General features: G+C 40.1%; 1 protein-coding gene across 1 annotated transcript in view; it reads left to right on the top strand.

Annotated features, from left to right (window-relative positions):
* Window positions 1-16,334, top strand: part of ROCK1 (Rho associated coiled-coil containing protein kinase 1) — a 1,092,122-nt gene that overhangs the window by 351,457 nt on the left and 724,331 nt on the right. The window contains exon 6 of the mRNA XM_053714968.1: window positions 9,862-9,946. Coding sequence (XP_053570943.1) covers window positions 9,862-9,946 — 85 coding nt within the window. The remainder of the gene's footprint in view (window positions 1-9,861; window positions 9,947-16,334) is intronic.

Raw genomic sequence — 16,334 nt, 5'->3', positions numbered from 1 at the left:
CACGGATGATGTACACCAGTCTGGCCATAAAAGGGCGTGCAGGAAATGAGCAGCATCACACACTATGCACCAGAGTCGGCAAGAGAGGTGAGTAAAATGGCTGCCAGCAGCACAGGGCAAACAAAGCAGGGAAAAAACCCTGACAGTACCCTCCCCTCAACAACTCCTCCCCCGCGGGAGGACAAAAGGCTTATTGGAGAAACGGGCATGGAATGCACGGAGGAGGGTGGGAGCATGAACATCACTGGAGGGAACCCATGAACACTCCTCTGGACCGAAGCCCCTCCAGTGAACCATATACTGTACACGCCCCCATGACATACGAGAGTCAATAATGCTGCTGACCTCATATTCCTCATGGTTGTCAACAAAGATAGGACGGGGACGAGGCAACACAGTGGTAAACCGATTACAAACCAATGGTTTCAAGAGGGAGACATGAAAAACATTGGAGATGTGCATTGCATGAGGAAGGTCAAAAGCGTAAGCCACAGGATTGACCCGTCGGAGTATTCGAAAAGGACCAACATAACGGGGAGTCAGTTTATTGGAAGGCACACAAAGGTTCAAGTTGTGGCAGGACAGCCAAACCCTGTCACCAACCTGGTAGGAAGGTGCGGGCAGACGCCTACTATCAGCCTGGAACTTTTGGCGCTGCATAGAACAATGAAGGCAATCCTAAATCTGCACCCACGTGGAACGGAGTTGCCGGAGATGCTCCTCCAAAGCCGGAATACCTTGAGACATGAATGAATCAGGCAACAACGATGGTTGAAACCCATAATTCTCCATAACGGGGATAACTTGGAGGAAGCATTAATAGCACTATTACGAGCAAACTCTGTCCAAGGTAACAGTTCAGACCAATTATTGTGGTTATCTGAGACATAGCAACGGAGGAACTGTTCAAGAGATTGATTAGACCGTTCCGCAGCCCCATTGGATTGAGGGTGATATGCCGAGGAGAAGGTAAGCTGGATCCCCATTTGAGCACAAAAGGAATGCTAAAATCTGGAGACAAACTGGCTACCCCGGTCCGACACTATCTCCTTGGGTAACCCATGTAAATGGAAGACCTCCCGGGCAAAATTTTAAGCAAGCTCCTGAGCGGTAGGCAACTTCTTCAAGGGAATGCAATGTGACATTTTAGAAAAACTGTCAACCACCATAAGGATTAACAGTATTGCCATTGGAAACAGGGAGCTCAACAATGAAGTCCATGGAAATATGTGTCAAAGGTCGCTCACAATTAGCAATAGGTTGAAGAAGACCCACAGGAAGACGTTGAGGAGTCTTATTCTGTGCACAAACTGAGCAGGAGGCAACATACGCAGCAACATCAGAATGAAGACCTGGCCACCAGAATTGTCGAGTGACAGACCAAATCATTTGGTTCTTGCCTGGGTGACCTGCGGCTTTAGGATAGTGGTAAGTGTGCAAAAGTTTAGTTTGAAGATTCTCAGGAACAAAACACTTACCACTAGGTTTCTCAGGAGGTGCATTGGTTTGTGCAGCCAGGATCTCCTCCCCCAAGGAAGAAGTCAAATTGGTACGTATGGTAGCCAAAATATGGTCAGGAGGTATAACTGGAGTAGGTACAGACTCCTCCTTGGACAGAGGCAAAAATTGCCAAGAGAGGGCATCAGCACTAACATTCTTACTACCAGGCAGGTAGGAGACCGCATAATTAAACCGAGACAAAAATAGCGCCCATCTGGCCTGTCGGGACGACAAATGTTTTGATTCAGATAGATAAGTTAAATTCTTGTGGTCAGTAAGAATGAGCACTGGCACGCTAGTACCCTCGAGAAGATGCCTCCATTCCTTGAGTGCCAAAATTATGGCCAGTAATGCCCTGTCGCCAATTTCATAATTGCACTCTGCTGGAGACAATTCCTTAGAGAAGAAACTGCACGGATGCAAGGAACCCTCAGGCGTAGGACGTTGAGACAAGAGGGCACCTACTCCAGTCTGACGTGTCGACCTCAAGAACGAAAGGCAGGACAAGGTTAGGATGAGCCAGAACTGGAGCGGCAGCAAAGGCCTTAATGACTATCAAATGCCTTAATGGCAGTAGGTGACCAATGGAGTGGATCATTCTCTTTACGGGTCATGTCTGTGATAGGATTGACCAAGGAAGATTTTTTTTAAAATAAACATTCTATAGTAATTGGCGAACCCCAAAAAACGTTGAATAGACTGAAGACCAACTGGGCGAGGCCATTGCAGAACTGCAGACAACTTGTCAGGATCCATGGAGAACCCTGCAACGGAGATTACATAACCTAGGAAGGTTACTTGAGTCTGATGGAACTCACATTTCTCGAGTTTACAAAACAGGCTGTTCTCGCGTAGTCTCTGAAGAACTCGTGTAACATCAGAACGATGAGCCTCAAGTGTGGGTGAGTGTATGAGGATGTCGTCTAAGTACACCACAACACACTGTTGCAACATATCTCGTAGGACATCATTAATCAATTCCTGGAAAACAGCAGGAGCATTACATAGGCCAAAGGGCATTACAAGATACTCATAATGCCCGCTCCTGGTGTTAAATGCCGTTTTCCATTCGTGGCCCTCCTTGATCCTAACGAGATTGTACGCTCCTCTCAAATCAAGTTTAGAAAAGACCGTAGCTCCCTTGAGGCAGTCAAAGAGTTCCTTAATGAGTGGAATAGGGTAAGCATTCTTAATGGTAAGACGATTAAGACCCCTATAATCGAGTCTTAACTCGCCACCCTTTTTCTTCACAAAGAAGAAGCCAGCCCCTGCAGGAGAGCATGATTTGCGGATGATCCCCTGCGACAGAGCATTGGCAACATACTCCTGCATAGCACCATTCTCCGCAAGAAACAGAGGGTAAACCCAGCTCCGAGGAGGAATGGCTCCGGGTTGCAGGTCTATGGCACAATTGTAAGACCGGTGAGGAGGCAACGTACCGGCACGCACCTTGTCAAAAACGTTTAGGAATTCTCGGTATTCCTCTGGCAATTGAGATACCGAAGAAGTGCACAAGACTTTAACTGGTTTCCGAAGACAAGTGGAAATACATTGCGGAGACCACAACAACATTTCAGATGTGCGCCAGTTGAGACTGGGATTATGCTTTTGGAGCCAGGAATAACCCAGAACAACTGGAAAATGCAGAGAATTTATCACCTGGAACTGGAGGGTTTCAAAATGGAGAGCCCCAACAGCCATGGATAACTGAGCGGTTTCGTGAGTAACGAGTGCGGGCTGAAGGGGCCTGCCATCAATGGCCTCTATAGCAAGCGGAACGGACTGAGGCAAAACAGGAATGGAGGGCTTTGATACAAAAGCGCTGTCAATGAAATAGCCCGCAGCACCGGAGTCAACAAGAGCCTGGGTGATTATGGAGGAGTCCACCCAGGAAAGGACAACCGTGACCAAAGGTTTCTCCTTTAGCAGTTCCGGGGACGAGGATAAACCACCCAACGTCTGCCCATGACAGGACCTTAGGTGTGAGCGTTTCCCGGCCATGTAGGACAAGATTTCAAAAGGTGGCCCTGTAACCCACAATAGAGGCAGAGCCCCTCCCTCCTCCTAAAGGCCCTCTCCGCCGCGGAGAGACGCTTGAATCCCAACTGCATTGGCTCAGCAGTACCTGGTGACTCGGGACCAGGAGGCATGGGAGGAGAGGGAGGCATGGGTGGGAACGAACACAAAGGAGACAACGGAACAGGAGGCTTCCGCAAGCGCTCCTTGAAAGAGAGCTTCTTTAGGATTAATTAGGATAAAAAAAACACCAATGCCTCGAAATCCTCTAGTAAATATCTGGCAGCAACGTCGTCTTTAATCGCATTAGAGAGCCCATTAAAGAAGGCATCAACAAGGGCTGCATTTTCACAACCTACCTCTGCGGCAAGCGTTCGGAACTCAATGGCATACTGAGCAACAGATCTTGTACCTTGCTGAGTGGACATGAGTCGTTTTGCAGTAGAGGAGGAGCAAGCCGGAACATCAAATACCCTTCGAAAGGAGGCCAAAAATTCAGGATAATTTGAAATCACAGGTTTATTAGTCTCCCACAAGGGATTAGCCCAGGCAAGAGCTGTGTCAGAGAGTAACAAGATGAGAAATTCCACCTTAGCTCTGTCAGAGGGAAAAGCCTGAGGTAACATCTCAAAATAAATGCCCACCTGGTTCAAAAATCCTCTGCACTGATTAGGATCGCCTTTATATCGCTGAGGTAGAGGTGCAGAACCAGGCATGCTCCTGGTAGGACTAGGTGCAGCAGCAGAAACTGGAGCAGCCATAACTTGCGGAACACTTTGGTCCAAATGTGCAGTGCGAGTCAGCAGGGTTTGCAGGGCTAGTGCAAATTGATCCAAGCGGTGATCCTGTTCATCCATCCATCCATCCTGGAAATGATGACAGGTAAATGTGGATTGTTAGCACCTTCATGATTCATGGACCTTGTATAATATCAGGGTGCCAGGAATCATACTGAGACAAGAAGTGCAAAAATAATCACACCTTTTATTAATAGCAAAATATAATAAAAAGTCCACAAGTCAAATAACAAGCCAGGAATCGAAACCAGAGCTGGAAGTCAGACGAGCCGAGTCATGAGCCAAAGCGAATAGTCAGACGAGCCGGAATCAGGAACAAGGAGAACAGCAGAGTCAGGAACAAGCCAGGGATCAGGAACCAGGAGGGAAGTCAGACAGCCAGGTAATACACTGGAACTCGCAAACAGTTCTGAGACAACACAAGGGCAAAGCATACTGAACAGAGACCCTTTTAATAATAATTGATGACATCACAATTCTGAGACTGCAACCTGTCTCACACGGATGATGTATATGATGCAGCATCACACACTATACACCAAAGTCACCAAGAGAGGTGAGTAAAATGGCTGCCAACAGCACAAGGGAAACGAAGCAGGGAAAAAACCCTGACCCGGAGGCCCACATTCCGGGTGTGGACAACTGGGAGGCGGATTTTTTCAGCAGGCAATCCTTCCTTTCCGAGGTGTTTGCAGAGATATGCAGCAAGTTGGGGACGCTGGAGATAGATCTCAAGGCATCCCATATCAATACCAAGCTACCCAGGTACGGGTTGAGGGATCCCCAAGCGGATGTAATAGAAGCACTAGCAGTGCCCTGGAGGTTCAAACTCATATATCTTTTTCCTCCATTACCGCTTCTTCCTCGAGTAGTGGTCCGCATCAAGCAGGAGCGGTTATCAGTAATCCTAATTGCTCCATCGTGGCCGCAAAGGACGTGGTTCACGGATCTAGGGGGATGTCCTCAACTTCTCTGTGGAAGTTAACTTGTCGCAGAGACCTGCTGATACAAAGTCCCTTTGTTCATAAAATTCTAGATTCTCTGAGGCTGACTGCGTGCAGATTAAACGCTTAGTCTTAGCCAAGAGAGGTTTCTCTGAGAGTGTCATCGATACTTTTATTCAAGCTCGTAAACCAGTTACTTGGCATATCTACCACTAAGTATGGAGGACCTACTTATTCTATTGTGTAGAGCGTGGTGAGCGTGGTTTTTCCTCTCTGAGTTAGGGTTGGCAGGATCTTATCTTTTCTCCAGAAAGGACTGGAGAAGGGCCTTTCTACTAGTTCCCTGAGGGGACAGATTTCAGCCCTGTCGGTTTTTATTGCACAAGAGACTGGCTGAGCTTCCAGACGTGCAGTCCTTTAAAGAGACACTGAACCCAAATTTTTTCTTTCGTGATTCAGATAGAGAATGCAATTTTAAGCAACTTTCTAATTTACTTCTATTATCAAATTTTCTTTGTTTTCTTGCTATCTTTATTTGAAAAAAACAAACACATTTAAGCTTTTTTTGGTTTAGAACTCTGGACAGCACTTTTTATTGGTGGATGAATTTATCCACCAATCAGCAAGGAAAACCCGGTTTGTTCCCCAAAAATGTGCCGGCATCTAAACTTACATTTTGGCATTTCAAATAAAGATACCAGGAGAATAAAGAAAATGTGATAATAGGAGTAAATTAGAAAGTTGCTTAAAATTTCATGCTCTATGTGAATCACAAAAGAAAAAATTTGGGTTCAGTGTCCCTTTAAGGCTCTGATTAGGATCAGATCTGTGATTCGATCTCGGGCTCCTCCTTAGAGCCTAAATCCTCTGCTCTCCGTTGACATAGCATTGTTATCTTCGAAGGTTCTCTTTTTATTTCTTATCGCCTCTGCGCGCAGATTTCTCCAACATAGGTGTGTCCGGTCCACGGCGTCATCCTTACTTGTGGGATATTCTCTTCCCCAACAGGAAATGGCAAAGAGCCCAGCAAAGCTGGTCACATGATCCCTCCTAGGCTCCGCCTACCCCAGTCATTCTCTTTGCCGTTGTACAGGCAACATCTCCACGGAGATGGCTTAGAGTTTTTTAGTGTTTAACAGCAAACTAGCTTATGTGTTCCCGCCGTTTCCTCTCATCCCCAGGCTGGTAGCCAGGATCAATCAGGAGAGGGCGTCGGTGATCTTGATAGCTCCTGCGTGGCCACGCAGGACTTGGTATGCAGATCTGGTGAATATGTCATCGGCTCCACCTTGGAAGCTACCTTTGAGACGAGACCTTCTTGTTCAGGGTCCGTTCGAACATCCGAATCTGGTTTCACTCCAGCTGACTGCTTGGAGATTGAACGCTTGATTTTATCGAAGCGAGGGTTCTCAGATTCTGTTATCGATACTCTTATTCAGGCCAGAAAGCCTGTAACTAGAAAGATTTACCACAAAATTTGGAAAAAATATATCTGTTGGTGTGAATCTAAAGGATTCCCTTGGGACAAGGTTAAGATTCCTAGGATCCTATCCTTCCTTCAAGAAGGATTGGAAAAAGGATTATCTGCAAGTTCCCTGAAGGGACAGATTTCTGCCTTGTCTGTGTTACTTCACAAAAAGCTGGCAGCTGTGCCAGATGTTCAAGCCTTTGTTCAGGCTCTGGTTAGAATCAAGCCTGTTTACAAACCTTTGACTCCTCCTTGGAGTCTCAACTTAGTTCTTTCTGTTCTTCAGGGGGTTCCGTTTGAACCCTTACATTCCGTTGATATTAAGTTATTATCTTGGAAAGTTTTGTTTTTGGTTGCAATTTCTTCTGCTAGAAGAGTTTCAGAATTATCTGCTCTGCAGTGTTCTCCTCCTTATCTGGTGTTCCATGCAGATAAGGTGGTTTTACGTACTAAACCTGGTTTTCTTCCGAAAGTTGTTTCTAACAAAAACATTAACCAGGAGATTATCGTACCTTCTCTGTGTCCGAAACCAGTTTCAAAGAAGGAACGTTTGTTGCACAATTTGGATGTTGTTCGCGCTCTAAAATTCTATTTAGATGCTACAAAGGATTTTAGACAAACATCTTCCTTGTTTGTTGTTTATTCCGGTAAAAGGAGAGGTCAAAAAGCAACTTCTACCTCTCTCTCTTTTTGGATTAAAAGCATCATCAGATTGGCTTACGAGACTGCCGGACGGCAGCCTCCCGAAAGAATCACAGCTCATTCCACTAGGGCTGTGGCTTCCACATGGGCCTTCAAGAACGAGGCTTCTGTTGATCAGATATGTAGGGCAGCGACTTGGTCTTCACTGCACACTTTTACCAAATTTTACAAGTTTGATACTTTTGCTTCTTCTGAGGCTATTTTTGGGAGAAAGGTTTTGCAAGCCGTGGTGCCTTCCATTTAGGTGACCTGATTTGCTCCCTCCCTTCATCCGTGTCCTAAAGCTTTGGTATTGGTTCCCACAAGTAAGGATGACGCCGTGGACCGGACACACCTATGTTGGAGAAAACAGAATTTATGTTTACCTGATAAATTACTTTCTCCAACGGTGTGTCCGGTCCACGGCCCGCCCTGGTTTTTTTAATCAGGTCTGATATTTTATTTTCTTTAACTACAGTCACCACGGTACCATATGGTTTCTCCTATGCAAATATTCCTCCTTAACGTCGGTCGAATGACTGGGGTAGGCGGAGCCTAGGAGGGATCATGTGACCAGCTTTGCTGGGCTCTTTGCCATTTCCTGTTGGGGAAGAGAATATCCCACAAGTAAGGATGACGCCGTGGACCGGACACACCGTTGGAGAAAGTAATTTATCAGGTAAACATAAATTCTGTTTTTCTGTGATCTCTACTTTGCAATGTGAGCCCCCTTATCTGATTTTTCATGCAGATAAGGCAGTTTTACGTACTAAATTAGGTTTTCTCCCTAAAGTTGTGTCAGATCGCAACATCAATAAAGAGAGTGTAGTTCTTTCTTTGTGTCCTAATCTTTCTTCATCGAAGGAACGTTTACTTCACAATTTGGATATGGTTCGCGCCTTGAAATTATATCTTCAGGCTACTAAGGAGTTTAAAGAAACTTCCTCTTTGTTTGTTGTCTATTCAGGGAAGCATAAGGGGCTGAAGGCTACTTCGATCCCTATCTTTTTGATTAAGGAGTGTCATCCGCTTAGCTTACAAGACAGCGGGACCTCATCCTCCTGAGAGGATAACGACTCATTCCTGTAGAGCAGTGACTTCCTCTTGGGCCTTTAAGAACGAGGCCTCTATGGATCAGATTTGTAAGGCGACTACCTGGTCCTCCTTACATTCTTTTTCTACATTTTACAAGTTTGATGTTTTTGTTTCGACTGAAGCAGCTTTCGGAAAAAAAGTTTTGCAGGCTGTGGTGCCCTCAGAATACGGCCTGCCTCTTCCTTTTTGTTCGCTCCCATTATTCATTCAGTGTCCTCTGGAGCTTGGGTATAGTTTTCCCAACAGTAAGGAATAAAGCTGTGGACTCTTCCTATCTTAGGAAGGAAACATAATTTATGCTTTCTAGATAAATTATTTTCCTTCTGGATAGGGAGAGTCCACGGCCCCCGTCCATTTTTTTTTTCTTTTTTAGGTGCGGCCCTCTATTATTTATCTTATTCTTCTGGCACCATTTATACCCTGATATTTCTCCTACGTTTCCTTGTTTCCTCTGCAGAATGACTGGGGTAATGAGGAAGTAGGAGGGATATTTAAGTCTTCGGCTGGGGTGTCTTTGCCTCCTCCTGGTGCCAAGGTGTTGTATTTCCTAACAGTAAGGAATGAAGCCGTAGACTCTATCCGGAAGGAAAGGAATTTATCTGGTAAACATAAATTGTTTTTATCAGTTATTTTGCTCATGCTCCGTTCAAGCTGTTAAAATAGAGAATCAAGTCATGCAATGTTTTGCAACACTTATGCTTATGTGTATATATATATATATATATATATATATATATATATATCTTATGAACAGCCCATAGTTAGGAATGTATTTTCAATTCATATGTTAAATTAAACCACATAATGTAATAAATGTGTTCCCCCTCATTCTATACAAATGTTTATATAGGCTTATTCTCCTTATAGACATTCCCTTTCCTTATGTATCATCCTACCAATGATTTCTGGCTGCCATATTCTGCAGGTCTTTGTAATGCATAACCCCTTCTTACATTCTGGCAGCCTTTAGACTTCTACAACAAAGATGATTATTACTATTACAATTTTTTGTAAAGCACCAACAGATTTCATAGGACTGTGAACAAAGGTGTAATAGATGATGTGATACCAGTAACAAAGAGTTGAAAAGCATTTAATATTGCTTCACTTGTTAGGAAATGGTTTGCAAAAAGAAGTTAAAAAAACCTGCAAATGGAAATAATTCAGCTGTGGTTATTCATGATTTGCACTTGTTTCAAATTAAACTTTAATGATTCAGATAAAACATAATTTCATTTTGAATTTACTGTCCCTTTACGTTTAATGTGTTGCATACAATAAATTATTCATTTATTAAACACGAGCAATAATTTTTTTCTCGTCACTTATTTGTTTTTGTTTTTTCTCTCCCCTCTTTTAGAGATGTGAAACCTGATAATATGCTTCTGGATAAATCTGGCCATTTAAAACTAGCTGATTTCGGTACATGTATGAAGATGAACAGGGTATGTTTTTTTTTGTTTGTTTTTTTTAATACTAAAAATATTTTATACAGTATTAATAGCTATTAAGTGATGGTAAATTTAGAGTCTTTAAAACACATCAGTGAATCCTACATAAGCTTTGTAGTAAAACCGCTAAGCTTTTTTTAAAAATGTTTTTTCTTACTTATATTTTTATAAAACTTATATTTTATTATTACCCTTTCTGGCTGACACCCCCCCCCCCTTTCATTCCCTGTTGGTTTTCTTCTGTGATGTAGAGAGTTCCACACATTCTCTATGTAGACTACAATGAGCAGCTTTGACACAACCATCTTGACAGCCTTAAACTGCATAAAACACTTTAACATCGAAATACAAAGTCTGATGATAAAGGTTATTTTTTCAAATGTAAACTGAATTCTGCACTTTAGTTCAACCACACACACACTGTGAGAGTCGTTAAATGCAGGATATAGAGGAAAGTTATGGGCTTACAATGATTAATAACTCTCCAAGCATAGAAAAAGAAAGGATATACAAGGCGCTGCTTACAATCTGTGTAAAAGTTTTCCTCTAATGAGGAGTAGTATTCAAATGCAATTGTAAATAGTACCCCTCATATTGTACAGAGAAAACATTCGATAAAAAATGAAATAAGTTCTTACAAATCCTGCAAAGGCAAATGTTCAAAAGATAGAAGTCAATGTTCCTTTAAGATATTTGAAATACGGGCAGCTCCTTAAATAAGTCCCATAACGAACTTGGTACAAAAATCTAGGAGAAAAATAGAGAAAAAAGAGCGCCCAAACGCATCTAAGTGCAGACTGGATGTACAAATTTATTAAACCTAATATATCAATCACACATAAGAATCACACTCACAATTTAAAAGATTGAAACAAGCAGTGTATAAAATCACCCGTTCTGTTCCCGGTTACTTCAGCTCCAATGTCGTTGCTTGCGGCGTCAGTACCCCGGCTGTATGTGGGTGTGTTGGATTTTGGACCAATCCGGTGGCTACTTCCGTGGACAGACTCCCCGCTATTGGTTGGTCTCTGCTGGTGTGTACTCCTGATTCGGATCCTTCTCCCAACAAGGCAATGTGTCTCTCTCACACAGCGATAGTTATAATAGACATAACAATGGCATATTAACCCTGAAATACCCAAAGTCCTCAGCCCGCTAGGTGTAATTCAAAAAGTGGAAAAACACAGCAAATGCGGCCTCACCGGACTTGTCAAATTCACAATGTTGAGAGCAATAGATATGCCCCCTCACTCGACGTACGTTTCGTTCCGTGCTGGAACTTTTTCAAGAGTGTTACTTGTCTCTAACTGCCTGCCTTTTATAGGCGGATACAGCCAGTACTGATAGTTTAACTATTTCATTGTCTCATATCTTGCATTAGAGGATTTAATATATATAAAATTTTATACAACATGTTATTTGCAAATTTTTTACAAACATATATATGGCACCATAAAAACTCATATTCACCTGATACTAACATGTTTTTGTGTATGTGAATATACGATTTAACAAACATTTAATAAATAAAAATATGCTTACCTATACCTTCATAAAAACCATTTGTATTGATGTAAAAATATGTTGATCATCTAAAAGAATATGTGAATAAATATTTCATTTAAATATGTGAATAAATATTACATTTAAAAACATAACAATGCACATAAAACTACAGAATAAATCTCACACCTAATAAAACCTTACATTAAAAAGGACTGTATATCCAAATCAATATTTAACCCTTGTGGATAGAGACAATCCAACTTTTTTATCCAAAATGTTTCTCGTTGTCGTAGCTTGAGCAGCCTATTATTGTCCCATATATTCGGAGGGACCCATTCTATAACTTTAATTTCTAAGTCCTTTGGATCACAATTATGGGTTAACTTAAAATGCTGGGACACACTGAGTATCCAACCCTTTTTCGATATTATTGAGGTGTTCCCTAAACCGATACTTTATTTTTCTTTTGGTTCTACCTACATAGATATAATTGCATTTGCACTTAAGGTGATATACCACATGGGTGCTCATACAAGTACACCTATCCTTATTGGAAAACTTTCTAGAATTATCAAAATTTTCAATGACATTATGGTTACTAGGTATATGTGGACACATTACACAGTCTTTCTTTTTACATTTAAATGTACCTGTACTAGTCCCCCAGTCTGATATCTTTACTGATGGTTTGCTCCGAAGTTTACTAGGAGCTAAGATATTTTTTAGATCCCTATTTTTCCTAAACACCATTTCCGGTTTCTCTCCCAGGGATTTCTTTAGAATGGGGTCCAATTGTAACACCTTCCAGTGTTTGTTCATTATACCCTTAATCTTATAGTGTTGGTTATTGTATCTTGTAATAAATTTTGGATTTTTATTCTCCAATTTGTGTTGTTTAGTCACTTTCTTGCTGTTTATTTTATCTAGTAGTTGTTGTCTATCCATCAAATCCACCTTATTTTTCATTGTAGAAAGGAGCTCACTGTTATAACCTTTGTCTAAAAATTTCTTAGTTAAAATATTAGGTTCTTGATTATAGTCATTTTCTTTAGTACAATTGCGCCTAATGTGCTGATATTGTCCAAGTGGTATGTTGTTCTTCCACTGTTTATAGTGGCCACTTCTTGCATTTAGTAAACCATTTCTATCAGTTTCTTTTCTAAAGTTATTGACTGCTATTTTATTTTGGTCTATAAACAATGTTAAATCCAAGAAACTGATCTCTGTCTTTGATTGTGTATATGTGAATTTTAGATTATAATCATTATTATTCATATATTCTATAAATCTTTCTATTCCTTTGGACTCACCCTCCCAAATCATAATGATATCGTCTATGTACCTATAGTACATATATATGTTTGCAAGGTACGGGTTATTGTTCCATATTTTACATTCTTCATAATTGGACATGTATAGATTTGCGTACGATGGGGCAAAAGTCGTCCCCATCGCTGTCCCCTGTATTTGTCTATAGAATTTATTTTCAAATAAAAAGTAGTTATGAGAGAGGATGAAGTTGATGGACTCAGAAATAAACTTAGCTTGGACTACAGGTATATTTCCTTTCTGACATTCTTCCTTAATTACTGTAACACCCTTGGTATGTGGTATACTAGTGTACAGTGCCGATACATCACAAGTAACCCAACTAAAGTTCGACCTCCATTCTTTTCCTTCAAATTTATTAATCATGTCCACAGTATCTCTAATGTAAGATGGTATCGTTCTAACTAGGGGTTGCAGATAATAATCTATATATTTCGACATATTGTCGCATAAGGACCCAATACCTGATACTATGGGCCTACCGGGGGGTTCCCTTGCATCCTTATGCATTTTAGGTAGATGATAGAAGCATGCAACTTTAGGGTATGCTTCATATAAATATGCAAATTCATTCTGATTAAATATTCCATCCTGTTTAGCCTTACATAGGAATTCAAATACTTCCTTCTTGTAATTTTGGGTTGGATTAAACGTTAAGAGTTGATATGTATCTTTATTATTCAATAGTTTATATGCCTCTTTCAAATAGTCACATCTATTTTGGACAACCAATCCCCCTCCCTTATCTGCATTCCTATAGATTACATCATAGTTATCCGTTAAAGTTTTAAGAGAAGCTCTTTCTTCTTTAGTTAGATTATCATTTTTAAACTTCCTTCCATAGGATAATTTATTAATGTCCTCACAAACCAATTTGTTAAATATTTTTTATAAATTCACTCTGCATATTTTGTGGATAGAAAATGGATTTTCTCTTTAAGGGGCAATGAGCCATTATTGAATGATCTTCTTCATGTAAAGAACAATTTAATAGTTCCTCATCTTGATTACTATTGCACATGTTTTGGGTAAGGTTTTCATTGTCCAGGACTTCTAGATTTGCCAGTGTTAGTAAATCTTCCTCACTTAGTTCCATGTTATCAGTCATATTTATCTTATCATAGTATCTCTTTAGAGTTAGTTTCCTAATATATCTCTGTATATCTATGAATAATTCGAAATGATTAGGCTGTGAGATAGGGGCAAAATTTAATCCCTTGGATAATAATTTCATTTGATTTTCTGTAAAAGTTTTATCAGATAAATTAAAAATTAACTGATGTCCTGTTTCTAATTCCAACCATTTCTGTTTCTTTTTTCGTTGTTTGTTTCCCCCTCTACAGCCTCTATATCTTCTAATAGCCTTTTTGGTTTTCTTGGGGTATCTAGAGCTTTTGTGTATGCCCCCCCATTCCGTTTTGCCCACTTGTCGCCAGGGGGGAGTTCCTAAAAAATGCCCCTTATTTTGATTACCCCGTCTTTGTTCTTTAGGGGACCATGTCCTGGGTTGATAGTCATGGTTAATATTAATCCCTCTAGATATAGGTTTGGCTCCTTGGTGGTTCCATCTAGGACTATAATTCTCATATGCCCTGTCGGTCTGGTTTTCATTAAAATGGAATCTATTGGAGGTCTCAATATTAGAACTGTCCCTGTCTTTCTGATTCCATGAAATACTGGGTGTTCTATTTCCACCATTCTTATTCATATATTGTCCCTTATTTTGTTGTTGTTTTTTATAAATCATTTGACCCTTCTCTCTATTACCTCTATACGAATCGGGTAGATCATATTTATTAACATTTTTATAGGGTATATAATTATTTTTATTTCTATTTGGATGTTGGTGATTATCATGCAATCTTTGTTTATAATTATCAACAGGTACAGGTATTGTTTCCTGTATATTATTAGAAGGGGTCCAACTATTCCTAGAGTCAGTCTGTTCTAACCTACTGGTATTATCCTGTTGTTTATAAGTGTACACCCTATCATTCCTAAAATCATCAAGGTCCCTCCTTAATTTTTTCAGTTTGTTCATTTCTAGTTCTTTAGCATATGAATTTATTTTGGTTTGTATGTTTTCATTCAATTCCTTCCATTTACTGATACCTTGAAGGGGTTGTATTTTTTCTACCACCGTATCAATTTGTACTTTTAAATTTTCTAGTTTGTATTCCCTATATTTGATCAATATTTTTATTAGGGTTATGGAGCATTTATGTAAGGCTTGCTCCCACTCCATTTGATACTCTACCTCATCCAGTTCAAAGGCAGGGAATTTAAAAATTCTCAAACCCCTTGGTACAATGTCATGAATAATATAGTTATCTAATAATACTAAATCTTGCCACTCCTTGGCATCTTAACCCCATGGAATTGTTTAAAGAATTAGAGAAACTATTGGGTAATCTACTTTTCCCATGTCATTGTTACCTGTTAATAAATTAGTTGATCTCTGCCTGCTAGATCTCAGAGAATTATTTCCAAATTTGTTTGTTTCAACATTGATCACATCCATGATTACAGGTGGGTTCTCCATATATATTTAGTAATAATATGGTATACAATAGATAATATCTCTGACTTGGACTATTGAATCAATTGTAAAAACCCAGTAGCCAACTCAATTCTAGTATGTTAGTTGTATATATACAGCTGCAGCCCGTATTGGAATGGTATTAGATAGACACAGAAAAAGAAAGGATATACAAGGCGCTGCTTACAATCTGTGTGAAAGTTTTCCTCTAATGAGGAGTAGTATTCAAATACAATTGTAAATAGTACCCCTGATATTGTACAGAGAAAACATTCGATAAAAAATGAAATAAGTTCTTACAAATCCTCCAAAGGCAAATGTTCAAAAGATAGAAGTCAATGTTCCTTTAAGATATTTGAAATACGGGCAGCTCCTTAAATAAGTCCCATAACGAACTTGGTACAAAAATCTAGGAGAAAAATAGAGAAAAAAGAGCGCCCAAACGCATCTAAGTGCAGACTGGATGTACAAATTTATTAAACCTAATATATCAATCACACATAAGAATCACACTCACAATTTAAAAGATTAAAACAAGCAGTGTATAAAATCAACTCTCCAATCATGGTGTTCAACTACAAATAAATAATATAGACGTGATATGAATGGTGCGTTGGAGAAAAATACGAGAAGTCCCTCTCCATAGAGTGAAAGGATTGCCACACGTCAAAGAGCTGGTATTGATAAATAATTAACCTAAATTTAGGGGCTGAGGTGGCAGAGAAGGAATCAATGTCACTCGGTTTGGAGAGGTGATTATCTAAGGCCGGATCCCACACCAAGTTAAAATTGCCAACAAGTATTTTGTCAATATTTAAACAATACATCTACATGTTATTTTCAAACTAATCTTTTCTTTGAATACATCATTCTATCTAGCATTTATTTGGTGTTTAATGTCCCTTTAATACCTTTATTGTGTTTTATGCAGTTTAAGGTTGTCATTTTATGAGGAGGATAAGATGTTTCTATGATCTCAGATTTTGTTAGTAACTATAAATAGTGTGG

This window comes from Bombina bombina, chromosome 5 (genome assembly GCF_027579735.1).
Source record: "Bombina bombina isolate aBomBom1 chromosome 5, aBomBom1.pri, whole genome shotgun sequence".
In the NCBI taxonomy this organism is placed as follows: domain Eukaryota; kingdom Metazoa; phylum Chordata; class Amphibia; order Anura; family Bombinatoridae; genus Bombina; species Bombina bombina.
The sequence above is the reverse complement of the archived record's forward strand: the minus strand, read 5'-3'. Positions and strand labels throughout refer to the sequence as shown.